Consider the following 18,032-nt stretch of genomic DNA (forward strand, 5'->3'; position numbering starts at 1 on the left):
TAATTTCTCTCCCTCTGTTTCTCCTGTCGTGACACTTGGACTCATGGCAGTCATATCCTGTCTACTTATCTGTCTCTCCCACTAGACTGTGAGTTTCATAAAGAAAGAAGCTGTGTGTGTCTTGCACACAAGCAGGTCTCTAGACCATAGCACAGTTCTTGGATTTATCAAGTATGCACTTAATAAATGATTTTTAATGAATTAGTAAGCAAATATGCAATACTCAAATGGTACCGAGGAAGTAGTTCAGATGAGAGACGATGAGGCTTTAGACTAATGACAGCAGACATAAAGAGAAGTGGGAAGACTGGTGAAGAATTTAGAAAGTAGAATTTAAAAACCAGGTTTCACTGGATATGGGAAATGGTGGAAAGGAGGAGGTAGAAAAGAACGGCTTCTGGTTTCTGGCTTTGACAACTGAGTGTTAGGCAGAGGTATGGATAATGAGCATATCAGAGGTAAACAAGACAAGATTGCTCTCCTCCAAGCTCTCATAGTTTACTGCAACAGTGGGGGCAGGAGGGGGAGATGCAAACACATAAACAAATAATTTAATATGATATGTAATCCCCAGAATAGACGTACGATAATGCAGATAACCCAGACTGGAGAAGAGAAGACTGGGAAAGTTTGCTTCAGGAGATGATGCCCAAATAAAGCCTCAACAGGCATGTGAGAATGAATTAAGAGAAGAAAGGCTTGGCTAACACATCAAGAAACATAAAAAAGTTTTTAAAGATGGGAGCCAAAAGATCAGAATAACTCTGGCGGCAGCATGGGAAAAATCGATTTAAGATTTCAAAAACACACCCTACATGTCAAACTATAGAAAATATTTCCAGGCCAGAGATGTTGAAAGATAGGACTAATGTAATCGTGCAGGGATGGAAGATGAGGATGTTTCTGAAAATTAGTTTACAGACACAATTGCATGTGGAGAGCAAAGGAGGGGTTAGGAACGACTTCCGGGTTTCGGATTTGAATGATGTCAGTATTACACGAACCTTAGGTTCAAGTACAATGTCTCCAAAATTAAGGTTATCGTAGCCATTGAAAACCTGAAAGTAGGAAGAATCAAAATAATAAACAAATTCAGCCATGTATGGAGATAAAAATAACTGGAGATGCCATGTGAATATGTAATAGAAAAGTTTCAAGAATGCCAAAATCCAAACAAGGTAACTTTAGGTGGTTACACAATCATATGATTGCCGTTATAACTTTAAAAATGTTAAATATAATCAGTTCCACGGTATCCTGAAAGAACAGAAAACGGATTAGAAAAGTGTAGTAGTCAATTGAAAAAGGGAAGCGTGGAGAGGAGTTTGGCAGTATATCTCCAGAGTGATCCTCCCTTAGCGAGACTGCTTGAGTTTTGGACATACCTTTCAGTTGACAGCTGGAGCCTGGAGGATGGTATTATCCACAAGTGAGGCAGGAAGCCCAGGAGAGAGGGAGTAGGTTTATGAGGGATGCGGAAAGCAGGAAAAGAAAGTAACTTCTGTTTTGGATACGTTGAGTTTGAGATGATTGCTGAGACACCCAGCAATCATCTAGTAAGTAATTGGATAACTGAGTATGGAGAATAAGAGAAAAATAATCTCCTAAGATTTTCTGTCTTCTGTTTCTTTCTACCACCAAATGGTTGGTATTGGAATGTCAGCATTATTATGAGTTAGCAGTACATATTAGATTTGTTTCATATCTAGACCCACTACTAGATAAACAAAGAAGTATCCATCAAGGTCATCTCCTTGATACATAAAAAGGAAGATAAATGAATTCACTCATCTGTCAAAAGATTTTTCCATTTGTGACAAAAGGCTGAGCCCAGGGGGGTTGTATTGAAAAAGTGCCTTGAATAACTTTATTTTTCTCTTCCTTAGCACAAGTCCTGCTCACAAATACTATCTGGCTATGGACCCTGTGTCTGAGTCACTCTATTTGTCAGACACCAATACTCGCAAAGTCTACAAGTTGAAATCTCTTATGGAGACGAAAGATCTGTCCAAGAATTTTGAAGTGGTGGCAGGAACTGGTGATCAGTGCCTTCCCTTTGACCAGAGTCATTGTGGAGATGGTGGGAGAGCATCAGAAGCTTCACTGAATAGCCCTCGAGGTAAAAAAAAAAATACATATATGTATATTTACCCTTTGGTCATCTGAAGATTTTATTTGACTTTAGAAAATCCTGAGACTGTTGTCACACTTTAGCCCATCCAATTGCCTCAATATTTTGCCTCTGGGAGCAAAAATATTGAAGTCTATCCCAGTAGACACATTCAAGGCACATAATCCATTTTTAGCCAATATGTATTAATATGGTCATAACTGTTATCAAAAGAATGAAATGCTTTCTTTTCTAGTTGATAAATAACCATTAACCAGAACCCTCAGAGTGCCTCCCTGGCACCCCAACCTCTCCCCAGAGTTACCTCCTGGAAAATCCCTACAGTCCAGCAAATAAAGCGTTAACCTGACCCAGCAGAGAGTCTGCAGGCCCCTGCTTTAGCTCTTTAGCCTGCATTTCTTGGGATCAGGTCTGTGCCTGCCTTCTACCACTGTTAAGTATGTTGAGTATCTCATAGATGCTAAACATTCCTGACTTTTGCTTAGCAAAAGTTATGAACCTTTAATGAATCTTTCTTCCATTAATTTATCTGAATCACTCTGGAAATTACTTACATTTTTAGTTTATATTGCCTCTAGAATAACAAATTCCAATTTTTTTTCTGTTGCTTTCTGTGGAGTGTGGCCTTATTTTTATTTGTCCTAAATTTACTTCTCGGTCTTCAAGGACCAACCTTCAATTCAATTGTGGAGATTCTAATGAACAAATCTGTCTCTTGACTAACTCTGAATTTTCTGGATTAGATCATATGCCAATCTTAGGCCACTAAGTTGAGGGACAGTCAACTTTTAAGTCTGTCATCATATATCAATGACCCTGTTGCCTTAATTATTTAACTGTTATTCTCAATTCCTTCTCCAAGATATTTGTGTGTGTGTGTGTGTGTGTGTGTGTATGTGTGTGTCTTCATGCATCCACACATGCGTGCATTTATGTTAGTGATTTTACAAATTATTCATTTTACTAGGTTTATAAAACCAGCATATTTTCTTAGTTATACAAATAATACAGACATTTGTTGCAGAAAAATTAGAAAAGGGAAAACAAAAATATTTAATTAAAGTCATCCATAAGCCTACCACATATAGAAAACCACTGTTAACATTTTAGTATTTATCCTTCTAGACTTTTTCCATGCATATCAGATATTTTAATTCTCTAAGAGTAGAATTATATTATACAATGCTGTTCTGTAACCCGTTTTACACACAATGTATTATGAACATCTTTCCATGCCAATAAATATAGTGAGGTCAGTGTGTTTAATTTATTAGCTGGTCATTTTAAATTTTAAGAGGTTACTCTTTAACCATTTGACATTTGCTATATGGGGATTGAATTCCTACTAGTATCACAGTTTAAAGCTTTCACTTTCTTCAAGGCCTTTGTCTTTTATAAAGCCCCTCTGGCTAACGCCATACCATTAAATCTGAATTTATTTAACAGTGTCTACACTACCCAATTAGCACTTAATTTTATTTTGCCTTCTTTTGCTTCCTCTGCTTTCATGAATGGGAGGTTTTTTTCTTCTGAAATAAGTTGCTTGAGATGGAAAACCACATCTAATATTTTGGAATTTTCCCCACTTCCCCACCAACTTCTAGCATAATGTGAGACCCACTACACATGCTTATTGTGTAATTGATCAATTAAGTAACTCTTATCTATGCCAGGAATTCCTAAAAGGAATTTCAATAGTGCTTATGGGGGTGACTTATTTTCCCTAAGGGAACACAAGCCCCCCAAGTATTAGGGTAAATTTTTTCTTTATTTCTCTGTGCCAGCTGTCTTTCCTTATACATAGTGGGTCCACAATAAATATTTCATGAATGAAATAAATGTCAGATGCAACATATAATCAGCTCATCTTTCAAGAAAATATGTTAGACTGGTTCTCACTTTTTACACAGGTTTGAAATACTTGGGTGTATTATAAAAATTTCTGCATAAGAAATAGAGAGGACTCAAACTTGTATTGTACCTTAAATTGACATCCTCCTGAGTTGCTGCTAGTTTGAAAACCACTCACCTCACCTACCACATTCAACCTGCCACATAGAGAATGAATATTTCGGCTTTTCCAAATAAAGCAAATAATTGGTTCACTGCAGTTTTTTTTTTTTTTCTTGGAAAGCAGCAATAATAAAGTACTGATGAACAGGATTTACATGAACTCTTGAAGCATCAGTAATGAGAGTGCTGAAATTTATGTATCTATTAAAGTTAATATTAAACTAAGTTTTTCTTCTTGTCATAGCCACTACTCCATTTTCCTTTGGCTTGATTTACTCATTTTTCTATCCAAAAGTTTCCTTTGCCATAATCTGATATAATTCATTCATTCCAAAGCAGTAAGGAGTCTTCAGAACATCTAGCCCGGACTTCAGACAGCTAAATGTCTAGTCCATCTGGGACAGTTTACACATAACGTTCCTGAAGCTGGTGTTGTCAACATCTGCTTTGATCCAGTGAGTGAACTAGAATGCTTAAAGGAGTGGAATGTGTGGTTCATACTAGGCATCCACCACATCTCCTTCAACCATGCTAACAGTATTTGAATACCCTGTTAGTGATCTTTATAATAACTCAGATGGCAGAACCTATGTCCAGCCATCAGTTGCCCTGAAAATGCTGGTCAGAACACTTAGGTGCCTACCTATCTCCATGCTGAATATAGTCAGTACTCACCTTTGTCAGTGAGTTAGAAGTGAGATTCTCTTTAAATGAGATGCTGCAGGGCAATTTCATAGACTTTCATATGAGGGAAAATCATGCAAAAAGTTATTACAGTGTGCAAAATGAGAGGAGAGTATTGCTCATTGCTAATTTCATCTTTGAGTTTCTCCTACAGATTCTTTGTCTCTCAAGAAAGCCCAATTTGTTTGTTTTTTGCTTTAAAAATTGCCCTTTACATCTGCTCCTTCTTCCTTTCACTTAGTAGACAGCAAATGTTTAATGGATTTTTTTAAGGAGAGATTTGATTTTTCCCTCCACCTAGAAGCTAATAAGGAAAAGCTATAGATGAGTAGAAAATGGAAATGTACATCTAGGGAGCACCATTTCTAGGTTAGGGAAGAGAGCTTGCTCTAAGACAGGCATCCCCAAACTTTTTACACAGGGGGCCAGTTCACTGTCCCTCAGACTGTTGGAGGGCCGCCACATACTGTGCTCCTCTCACTGACCACCAAGGAAAGAGGTGCCCCTTCCTGAAGTGTGGCGGGGGACCGGATAAATGGCCTCAGGGGGCCGCATGCGGCCCACGGGCCGTAGTTTGGGGACGCCTGGTCTAAGACTTTAACAAGCAACGTATTGCAATTATAGGAAGGCTCTCCAACATGTCCTTAATTATGCAAGGTAAGTCAAATAAATGTTCATCTGTAAGACAGCTAATTTATTCTCTAAATCTATTCCAAAAATAGAGTGAAATAAAATTTTACTCTATTTTTGAGATCATTCATTCTAATTTCGGAGTAAATTATCTAATGGGATTAAAAACCAGTCAGCAAAAGGTAACAGGTTAGAAGCCATGGGGTTTTGTTGTTTTGGTTTTGTTTTTCTTTTTTTTAGAAATGGCAGCAAGTTTTCGTAAATACCAGGTGAGGGAGCCTGGACTTTCTTTTTCAATACATGTAATATCCATGTTTTCTTTGAATGATTCCGTGCAAGTCGTTGTACCTCACTGTGGTTTCATTTACCTGAACCCTAAGACAGACTGAATGGTGCCATTGACTAACTTTATGACATTGAGCATTTAAACACTGGGTCCTGAATTTCTTCGGTTGTAAACTGAAGGGCTCAGGATGATCTCCCTTTCAGCTCTAATGTATTAAAATAACTGTAACTTGCTGAGTACCTATTGTGTGCTGTACACTGTGCTAGATATTTTACATTAAGTTTCTGTGATCTTCACAACAATGCGTGACATAAATAGTATTATTCCCATTGTACAGAAGAGGAAACAGAGATTCAGACAGGTAAACAAATTTACCCAGGCACACCTGTACGTGTACCACTGAAGCGAAAATAAAAGTTATTTTTTTAGAAAGACATTGACCCAATGTCACAGTTTACAGATAACAACACCAATTCAAACTAGGTCTGCCTGACTCTGAAAAACCCATGATGCCATTTTCAAAAAGCCTCACACTACTTCACCACACCACACGGTCTGCCTTTCTGCTAAAATTCATGATCTCTGGGAAGGTTGGAAACACTGGGGAAAAAAAAAAAAAATGCTTTTTAATCTAAGGACATGTATTCAATGGGAACAAAATATTTTTATTTACAAGATGAATAACTTTTAGTCTAGTTTCCTTTTCCTATTAAAACCATTTCTCAGATGTTTCTGACCTAGTAGTGTACCCATAGTGCACTACATAGATAGCATTTACATACTCTGTAAATGTAATTATTCAAATAAATCTCCAGGAAACCTTGTCATTTCTCTTTGGAAGATTCTGTAATTAGAAACTTCACCAAATTTTCCTTAAGGGACACAGGCAGGAAACCTTCATTTTATTAAATTTCTTGACTACAGTAGTAACTACAAATTTTGTTTGAAGGAAAAATGGAAGCGTCCCTGAATAGAATTTCATATGATAGCCCCTGGGTACTTCTCCTGGGAGGAAGTCTTTATCTGATCCAGTTTTATGCACTTTGATTTGAATCCCAATAAAGAGAAACATTTGCTATTTTTCTCATCAATACTTCAATGTAATGGGACAAAGAAAAAAAGTTTAGCAAAGAGGTTGACAGAGTACTAATCCCTAGCATTGTATATGAGTTTGAATTGACTTTGAAAGATGTTTTTAAAACATGCATGGATGATGTAGTTGAAACTTAGGTTCCATTTATTATTTTTACGGCAACTTTCTTTAATTCTACAGAGAACTCAAACTAATGAGTCATGTAATAGATGACCAAGTACTTAAGCAGAATGTGAAATGGTACTAGCTGGGGATATAAAATAAAATTTGTGACAAGCTGGATGCATTTATTTTTTAAAGTAGATACAGAAGGTGAAGGAGTGACTGGACAGGATGAAATTAATCAATGACTTAATTTGGTTCTCTTGGACCCCACCAAGGGTTATAGCTGTATTTTCATATACATCTTCAAGCAAACTGACCTCAGAACTCAGCAGGAGCAGAACTTAGGCAATATCTAGACAAGTGCAAATAGCCTCTGAGCTGTTCCATAGAAAGGAAATGATCCTTAAATCTTGAAGGCTCCCAAAGTTGTTTTTAGGGTATTCATGACACTACCCTTACAGGATTCATCTTAATTTTATTGGAAATTAAGAAATCTGGAAATAATAAAATCTAGACACAAGCAGTCTGTTTTTGTCCCTATCCAGATCTAGCTGAAGTGCATCCTGAAGCCCTACTCATTTTCCTGGCATCTGCATGCTATTGTGAAAAGTCATATTTGGGGTTAATGAAAAGATGCTAAGGCTATAATCAGTGATGTTTTGCTGCTGTCACTGGTGTCTATGTGCGAGAGAACATAATATAGAAACAGGCATAAGAATGTTCTTTTGGTTCTCCTGTTCAATGGAAGTGATATGGTTTTTCCTAAATTCCTTTAGCATATGATCCATCTTGGTAACAAAGCCATTTAGATCGACAATAGGGACAGCCCTCAATAAAATTACAGGTAAGCCATAGCTTGAAAAAAAGAATGGTATATTTAGGAAACTGCAAATAATTCAGTATTCTTAGAGTAAGAATATTGGAGAGTAATAGGAAAGGGGGCAGAAGCAAGAACAGGAAGTTTAGATGTTATCCTATAGTGAAAGGACTTGAAGCAGGAGAGATGTTCACCTTATTCATGCATTTTTTATAGTGTTGGTGACAGGTAATAAATGCACTGGGGCAAAACTGGGGCAAAGAAACCACAGGGAGTATTCATATGTGTAAGATCGGCAATGGAAGGGGATCTAATGAAGGAAGCAGAGCAGAAACCTTCAGAAAAAAAGGTGGTGGACCAAAAAGACACACTGTCCAGGAAGCCAGAGAGTAGTTAATTTCAAGGAGGTGTGAAAAACAGTCTCAAAGATTTGTAGCTATTTGGTTAAGCAATGAGGAGTTCATTGGTGACCCTGCCATTGGTGGTTTGAATGGTGGTAGAGATGGAAGCCAGATTTTAGTCATTGGATGAGCCAATGAGAGATGAGAAAATAAATTTCACTAGTGAAGGTCACTCTTCTGAGAAGCTTGAATGTGAGAGAAGGAGTGTAAATCGTGGGAGGCCAATGAGCTCAGGAAGTGTTTCTCTATGAGGGGAGATGTGGCAATGCTTATCAGTCAATGGAAAGATAGAGAAGACAGGGAATAAATCAAAGCCTGGAGGAAACTGAAAGGAAGTTGTCCTTGAATAGGAGGGGAGACTAAAAAGATCATGTGTAGATATAGGGACGAGGATCAGTTTATAGGTAAGAGAAGCTAGAAGAGTGATGATTCTTCATCCTGATGGCCTCAGTGCTCTCAGAGAAATGGATCTGTTCTGCTGAAAATGAGGGTGTAAGATCAGGCCTTGAAGTAAATAGGAAAGGTTTGGGAGAGGCACTTAGTGAAATCTTTCTGGGTAAGACAACGTTCTACCACCGATGGCCAAATTCCTAGCCCAATTTCAGGACATTTTTTATGAGAATTTTCCTCCAACAACTTTGTTTGAGAATCAGAAACATCTTGAAAAAAAATATGTTTGATAAAGCTTTAAAATCCAGGCAAAATATTTGTTCTTTATCCCTCAATGATCTTGTGCTGTTTTCATTTAGGGGAGTTTCTTTCTCAAATGCTGCTACTGGTCTCTTAGCTTACTGTAACTGCAACAGAAGAGTTAGTGCCTATTATGAAACCAGAATGAGAGCTTGGCCAGTTTTTTATGCACAGTTTATCTAATGCATCTGCTTAGGGTAGTCAGAAGATTTTGGCCTTAGATTATGTCAGCGATTAGAACTTGAGGACCTTCCTGCCAGTTCTGTTGCAATTCTAAAGCCATAAACTGTTGATGAGAGAAGTCAGACAAAGTGAATTCACATGCATCTAGCCTTGGCTCGTTGCCTGTTTGGTCTTGGTAGCATCCATGGTTAAGAAGACCTATATTAAGTTTATTCAAATTTTATAAGCCACAGATGCATTATTAAATGACTTTTTCTTCTGAATTTGTCTTAATTTTCATATATGCATCAGATTCTAGCAAACACAGAGATAATATTTTAGAGGCCAGATACCATGGTAGATAATTTTTCAGGTTTTGGAGTGAAACAGAAATGGATGCAAATCCCAGGTCTACTGCTAATTAAATGTTTGATCCTAGGCAAGTCACCTAACTTCCCTGAGCTTCATATTCCCCATCTGTAAATTTGGAAAACTAGTAATAGTGCCTACACAACGGAGTTGTTGGATAATGTATGTAAATTTGCCTAGTGTGACACCCAGCATAAAGTGTGCTACTGCATTATGTAATAGTATTACCTACTGTTATGATCAGTCTTGCTGTTTTGTTGCTATAGTAATAATAATTGTAACGGTGACCCACCTATGGAAGAAGTTACTTTGGAGGGAAGTAAACATTATGTCCTTACAGGTCCATCTGAGACTTGATGATTTCTAGGTAGGAAGGATGCCACAAAAGAAGCAAGAGTCAAGGTAGGATGGAATTCGCGTGTCGTATGTGATTTGACTAGCTTACCCCTCTTCACCTTGAGATGCAGCAATTCTAGCGTTGGTTCCTTGTACATGTTGTATTTTGGGGCATCCCACAAGACTCATCTAACTAAAATAATTCCCTCAGCAACCTACAATTTCACTGTTAAATTCATTCCATAAGGATTTTCTTTAGATGTGAACTTAGTATGTAGTGCCAGGAATTGTCCAGGAGAGCAGCACATTAATTCTTCATTAAAACATTTTATGGGGGCCTGGAGGGAATGGAGCAGAGGATGGACATGTTTGGATCGACAGGATCACCTGAGAAACACAAGCCTAGGTGGGAACTACTGAAGGTAGCACAGAGAAATGTAGTGATAGGCATATGGCAAAATTGCTGCAAAGTGGGAAGAGGTGGAAGAATAACACTGATATACTTCACCTCCGCAGTGTTATCCAGAATGAAACTTGGACGCCTACATGTAAAGACTGACACTTGGAATTGTGGTTCCTCTTTTTATTTAAGATCACTAGCCAAAATAACTTTGCCTCCTTATCAGAGCTTCTCAATGTCACACCTTTCTTATCTGTCCACTTAAGAAATGCCTCCACTGATGAAAAAGAAGAGTCTTCCCACCCCTGCCAAAAAAGTGACAGAGATCACACACTAACAGGCTGCAAATCACTTAAATCATATTTTGAGTGGTGTATTATGGTAACCTATAAATAACTAATTGTGTAAAATTGCTTTAGTAGTTTCTAGATGGCAGCTTTAATTAAAAGCACCAGAGACATTTAGAAGTTTAGAAATGGATGGCATGTAATTTGCCCTTTTACCAACCATAAAATGGTAATTAAGGAATTCGATTCACTTCTTCCTATTAAAAGTTTTATGAGAATAGCAAATTCCTTCTAAATACAGTTTCTCTTCAGCAGAAGGTAGTACGTTTGCTTTATCAGTCTTCTCCAGCAGGGTAAGATGTTTTAACATACAAATTCTTCAGAAGTTAATGAGGACATTTCTTCCAATGCAAAATGTTTGTTTTTAAGATTCTAAAACGTAAAACTGTATTTGAGTTAAACTTTCATCGTGGTTCCATATTGCTCCACCATCAATACAAGATGGCCCAGTAATTTCATGATTACCAAATGCATGGAGCTAACTATGAAATTAGCGAAATAGGGAAGTCATTTCCTGGTGACTGCAGCATGCTTTGCTGATTTTTGAAGAAATCTGAAGTCTACAATGTGCTGACTTCCCAGGGAATTCAGAATATTCACTCTACCCTAAAGGAGTCATAAAAGATGATTTTTTTTTTTATCTAGAAATACTGGATAAATTAGTAGTTGTATAGTGTAAAATTCAAGCAACATGCAGCAAACTAAGATGTCTTTGGAAATCCTTGAATTTAACACTGTCACAGGCTAAAACACAGCTAGAAATGGAGTAAGGAAGTTCATTTATTATTTTATAATTGAACAATTGGTTACATTTTTGGCCACTTGAGCTCAGGGTTTATAGATGTTACTACTCAGGGCACTTACAACAGCATCATTAATGACGTAAGTTATATGCAACATAAAGACAGCTTCTGGGGTTTTTGTTTGGTTGGTTGGTTAAAAAAAAAAAAAAAAAAAAAGGAGTGCCTCATAGTCAGCTGCTGTTTTGTTTTGTTTTTAATGTCAAGCATATGTTTAAAAGTTATCTAAGCTGGATAGATCTTAGCAGAAAACAGGGAAATGTCTCCTGTTCATCCCATCTTTCAGTGACTCCCTGGCTAACTCTGAGCCCCTTGCAACAGCCCTCAGTCTATCTCTCCCAGATAGAAATCTACCCTTTTGTCTTCTCTCTCCCGTAATGAGAACTGGGTGGGTATAAGTGGTATACTAAAGGGGGATGGGACAGTGGGAGGAGTATCTTATCACTGACATTATGTAGAATTTCCAGGGAACGTTGATTGTTAAAACAGACCTACTATTCACCAGATATATTATTGTTTTTAATATTTCAGCAGAAAATGTACTTCCCCTTACTGTCTGTACCCAGAACCAACCACTCCCACCCACTCCCCCAAACCTTGGTACACCCCTACAAGTATAAGAAAAATACTCACAAAATAACACTCAACGAAAAGTTCAGGACACAAAGCTGTATGTACTGTATGCTGCTTCATCATATATTCTCCCTTGCACATGTATATACATATCCCTTGCACCCAAATATATATATATATATATATATATATATATATATATATATATATATATATATTCCTTATGCATATCTAGATAGATAGATAGATAGATAGATAGATAGATAGATAGATAGATAGGGAAAGTTTAAAAGGGAATATATGTAAATGTTAGCAATGATAATTGCTATATAAGGACATAAGAAATGATAAGTGACTTTTATTTTCTTCTCTTTAATTTTCTGAGCATTTATTAGAATTCAACAAAAGACCAGATATTATTTTCTGAATTGATGATGTCTAGTTACAAAATAAAATGCAACTTTTGCACTTTTCTTAAAAATACATGTATGTTATTTTCTCTTACACACACCCTATTTTGTCCTGTGGCCCGATTTCTGAGGACTCAGCTCCCTATTTGCATAGATGACAGCTCTCCAAGGAGTGTCATAGTACCAATGGTTGACAATGGGTTATTCCCATCTGAGTATGTTACAGGAGACCTGCTGAAAGGACAATATGTAAGTCAAGGAAGAACTTAAATGGAAGTCCTTGAAGGAATTCTGGCAGGCCAGTAGTAAAAGATATTTGAATTACATTTATTATTTTTTAAAAGAGTAGAATAAAGAAGAAAAATTTAAATAGCCTATACGCCTACCATCTAGATAAGCACTATTGACATGGAAACATAAAAATGTAAAAGTAATAAATGTCTATGGTTTGATAGTTCAAACTGTATAGAAAGATACAAAAAGAAATTTCAGACTTATTTGCAACAAACACACATACCCAGGTCTCGCTCTGTAAAGATAAACCAATTTTAACAATCTTTTGAGATTCCTTCCAGACGTGTATATGTATTTTTCCCTTACATAAAAGTAAACCATATCATATAGATTACTCCTCACTCTGCTTCTTTTATTTAATAATGTATCTTGAAGATCTTTCCATAAAAGCAGGTACGTATCTACCATTTTGTTTTTAAGAGCTGCATGACCTTATAACATATGAATACACCATAATACATTAAGCCAGTTGCCTCTTGATATACTTGTTGCTTATTTTTAATCTTTCTTTATTACTTTGTGGCAATGAATAACCTGGTTCATATATTTTGGAGCACTTTTGTGAGCATATATGTACGGTTAATTTTTAGCAGTAGTAGATATTGCCAAATTGCCCTCCCAAAAGATGCACACATTTACAGTCTCACTAATAGTGTATCAGAGTGCCAGTTTGCAATACCCTCAGCAGCTCTCAGTATAAACCTCCTAATGTATGCCCATCTGATCAGCGGGAAATGGCGTCTTATAGCTTGTAACTTTAATTTGCAATTCCTTTAATTATCAGTGAATTTGAGTCTCATTTCATATCTGTTGTGACCATTTATATTTCTTTTTTGGTAAATTCACTTTAACATCCTCTTCCAGATTTTCTACTGAGCTGTTGTCCTTTCTGTTCTGGAAATTAAGAAAACATTCCTTTGTCTTTCATATATGTTCCAAATATATTTTTAAGCTTGTCATTTTTTACTCTCTCTTTCTTTAACCCTGTAGAATTTTCTATCTGCATATGGTCAGATTTATCAATATATCTACTTAACACCTCTAGAGTTTGTGTCCTGCCGGAAAAAGCCTCCTGTCATAAAGATACAATATTTTTAAAGCAGGCGTGCAGACTTTTTGGTGACCCTTAAATCATACCATGTGCCTCTCTAATTTGAGCCCTGTGAAATTTGGAAAACTTAGGAAGTGTTTACAGTAGTTAAAACCAGCGAGTTTGAAATAATACAGATAAAAATGGGTTCAAATTTATTTTGAATCCATCTTTGAGTCACCATTTTGTCATCTGTAAATTGGAGATAGTAACCACCTTCATTATGGGGTTATCGAGGATGAAATGGCACAAGATGGTTTAAACCAGTGCCTGGCATATATTAAGTACTGAATAAAGTATGATGATGCGAATGAGGATAAGTATTAAGATACTTTTTAAGCTAGTAACTATTATTAACTAGATGATTTTCAAGATTGGTAATAAACCTTTTGGTTTCAAAATTGTTTGACAGTATTCAAATTCTCTTCTTTCACATTTCATTGATGGTACAGACACAGCCCTAGTTTAATTCTGTTTACTTGCAAAATTCATTGTTCAACTAAAGGGGAAAAATTGCAACATAGAGAGATGAGCTACAGGGTGCTTGACTGAAGAAAAGTGTATGGAAAGTCACAAGTACAAACGTGCATTAGACATGCGCTAGGATATTATAGTATAAAAATAGAAACAACCTAATAATCCATTAACAGGGGGTTGGTCAAATGATGGAACATTATACAACAATATAAATGAATGAGCTAAAAGTACATGTAAAAACATTAATAGTCAAAACTGTTGCATGGATAAAAGAGAAAATTGCAGCAGGGTACATAAGATGTAATATAATTTACATATTTTTATTGTGGTAAAATATGCATAACATAACATTTATTATTTTACTATGTGTACAGTTCTGAGGCATTAAGTACATTCACATTATTATTCAGACATCACTGTCCTCCATCTCCTACATAAATTTTTAAAGCACAAAAACAATAATATATATTATTCATGGATATATACATATGTAGCAAATGTACAAAAACATGCATGAGACTGACACATACTAACTTTAAGACAGTAGTTATCTCTGGGGAAAGAAAGAAAAAGAGGATAGGGATAAGGAGATGGGATTGGCTATAAAGAGATATGTAAAGCAAATGCTAACATCTATTAAATTTTGGTGGCAGATGCATGGTGATCTATGGTATTGTTTTCTGACTTTTCTAACCATTTGAAATACTTCCTAATTTTGAAACATTTTAAGTCAGAAGTAGGGTTTAGAAATATCAGCACTTTGGGAGGCTGAGGCAGGTGGATCACCTGAGGTCAGGAGTTCAAGACTAGCCTGGCCAACAGAGTGAAACCCTACCTCTACTAAAAATACAAAAATTAGCTGGGTGTGGTGGCACATGCCTGTAATCTCAGCTACTCAGGAGGCTGAGGCAGGAGAATCACTTGAACCTGGGAGGTGGAGGTTACAGTGAGCTGAGATCGTGCCACCACCCTCCAGCCTGGGCAACAGAGCAAGACTCCTCAGAAAAACAGAAAACAAACAAAAAAAAGAAGTAGGGTTTAGAAAGCAACTTGGGAATGTATACCTGAAAATTCCATTTCAAAAATTGATTTATTTCATTTTGTTTTGTTTTAAATAAGACTTTCACTTATATAGAAATGATGGTCAAAATATTTAACATCCTGTAAGGCACAGGTACCCACATATGAGAACACACACCAGTTTTGGCCTTGGAGCAGGGTCGTCAAGGACCCCTGAATTAATCCATTATTTTCTGAACAGATTGAATTTGAGGTTCTTCCATTAGCTACAGAGATCATCACATCAGCACCTCTAGTATGTGCCTTTATGTGGAGTTTCCTAAATGGCTGACAGTGAACTTCCTGTGAGAGACTCAATATAATGAGTCAGTTTTATCGTTGACCAAAGAAAGTCATTCTTCCCTTGGGAGTGAGTTCTGGCCCATTTAAAGCTTCCCCCTGAGGAATCACAGGCTTAATAAGTCAAATGTGAGGTTGTCTTCAAGCCTCAAATATCAAAGCCCAGCATTATTTGCTCTGTTTTTCTTCCAGTTTCATTTACTAGCTATTCCATTTGATTTTTCAAAAGCTTATTAGACTGTGTTTGGGGGAAACAGTCTAATAGGTTTGGGGGAAAAGGAAGGTGGGTAAGTGCCCCATTTAACGTGTATTTACTCAGGAATGGAAGCCAATTATGCTGGTCATTTCCCTTAGTGGGCAGGAATTATTTCTGATTTTGGAAAGTATCTCTAACCCAATGAAACTGAAGCCATACTAATAGATTGATAGGTCTGCTTTGTCCCTTCCCAAGCCAAAATCCATCAGAATAGATTCTGCTAAGCTTACCTATATTGGTTTTCATAATCCTTTCTCTCTGTTCTCTTGAACAAAGTAAAATCAGAACTAAAGGCTGGCTACTATCACAGCCATATTTCATGACGTGGGGCACCATCTCACCTTTCCCAGAGTAGTAAAACTGGGGCACTTCCAGGGAGAGTAGTAGACAGAAGAAGGGCGACTTTGAAATCTTCTGATTTTTCACTTGTTATACTTGAAATTTTTGAGAAACCACAGATCAACGCTTAGCACTCTCAAAATGTTTCTTTCCCTTGTATTTTTCTTACTAATGCTGGGCACTTTTCCCCAAGTGTATCTAATCCAATTTTAACAACATGACGTTATTCAAATAATCTATTGAATGTTGAAAAAAATGCTACACAATTTACAAATGACCAAAACCACTGGCTTCCACATTGGCCCAAAAATGGTATCTTCCTAGTTCCTGGAAATGCTGGAGATATTTGAGCTGTTGAATTAAAAAATGAATCATTGCAGTTGCAAAAATGGCATCTGGAAGTATTTTAATACACCTCAGTTTTGTTTTGTTTTACTTCCTTTATCAGACTCGCTGCCTGTTATTAATTACTCATTTTTTAATTGCTTAAATTGTTGGGTTTCTAATATAGACCTTATTCATGTGTTCTATGAACATATAAAGTATGTTTATGTATATAAAGTAGTCTTGTATGGCAGGAACTATGCTAAGTGCTATAGTCAAACACCACAACCATCTCCTGTTGCAGCACAAACTTACTGGTTATCAGGCAGGTATCCAGAGATGCCTTTATCTTAATTAATACTTTCAATATATTTTACTGATGTCAATAAGGCAAAAAGGAGAAGAAGGTAAGCCAGTGGAGAATAACGAGGTGACGCTAAATGGGAAGTTAATGACTTAGCCCTTTCTGTGAGGAATAGGGTGGTCCTGAAATGGATTTGTTGAAACGGCCCTAACTCAGTATGTAAAATGTATTCTTAAGTCCAGTCAAAAATACCCCAGGCTCTTAGTTGCAGTTCAGACTTTTAGATTTGCAGCTTAATGACATATTAGATCTCATTCTTATTCACTTGGATTGGTATTACACACCTTTTGTAATTGGTTTAGAAGATTTCTACCATCAGACAAGACCAATGGAATTGTTTAATATAATTGACAAGGAAATGCCTCCATCAAGATATTTGTGAGTATTCAAGTCAGTTTGTATATTATAATTTGGGAGGCTAGACTTTCACTGAACCTTGAAAGGTAAGCAGGGTTTGGGTACTACAAGGAAAGGGCATTCCAGGCACAGGAAATGGTATAGGCAAATCTATAATGATGGGTAAGTTGCAGTATGTTTCAGAGCCAGTGCATACACCAATTTGACTGGAAAAATAGTATAGGACCCTGCACAGACTAATAATCATCATCTGTCAGAATTATACGTAGGGCTCCTGCCATCTAAGTCAAGCCGTTCTGAAGCAGGTAATCAGGAAACAGATAAACCACAGTATGATGCCAGAAAACTGTTAACCAAAAGCATAAATAAGATGAGGAATAGTGGCTCACGCCTGTAATACCAATGCTTTGGGAGGCCAAGGTAGGAGACTCACTTGAGCCCAGGAATTCAAGACCAGCGTGGTCAACATAGTGAGACCCCATATCTACAGTTTTTCTTAATTTGCCAGGAATGGTGGCATGCACATGTGTTCCCAGCTATTTAGAAAGGCTGAGGGGGATGATGTCTGAAGCCCAGGAGTTCGAGGCTGCAGTGAGTTGTGATCATGCCACTGCACCCCAGCCTGGGTGACAGAGCAACACCTTGTCTCTATAAATAAGTAATAAAATTGAAACATAAATACTAACATCACTTGTGTTGACCTTTCAGAAAGATTTCACACGTAGAAGTTATTTTATATGGTCTTCACAGTCATCCACTGACATCAGCTGCTCAGCTTTTTTACTCTTCATTAGCCATAGGCAAAACCTGAGGACTGAGAGACTATTTAAATTTGTTAAAGTTACAGTCAGTCTTACAACTGGATCTTCTGGCTTCTACCCCAGACTCTTTCCTCCACTTCTCATAGCTCTCATGAACTTGTCTG

The 18,032-nt window shown here is 36.9% G+C and overlaps 1 protein-coding gene across 3 annotated transcripts in view; it reads left to right on the plus strand.

Annotated features, from left to right (window-relative positions):
- Nucleotides 1-18,032, plus strand: part of TENM1 (teneurin transmembrane protein 1) — an 832,265-nt gene that overhangs the window by 713,016 nt on the left and 101,217 nt on the right. For all 3 annotated transcript variants that reach the window (XM_074391610.1, XM_074391609.1, XM_074391611.1), the window contains one exon: nt 1,887-2,119. In XM_074391610.1, the coding sequence (XP_074247711.1) occupies nt 1,887-2,119 (233 nt within the window). The remainder of the gene's footprint in view (nt 1-1,886; nt 2,120-18,032) is intronic.

Source organism: Saimiri boliviensis, chromosome X (assembly GCF_048565385.1).
Source record: "Saimiri boliviensis isolate mSaiBol1 chromosome X, mSaiBol1.pri, whole genome shotgun sequence".
Classification (NCBI taxonomy): domain Eukaryota; kingdom Metazoa; phylum Chordata; class Mammalia; order Primates; family Cebidae; genus Saimiri; species Saimiri boliviensis.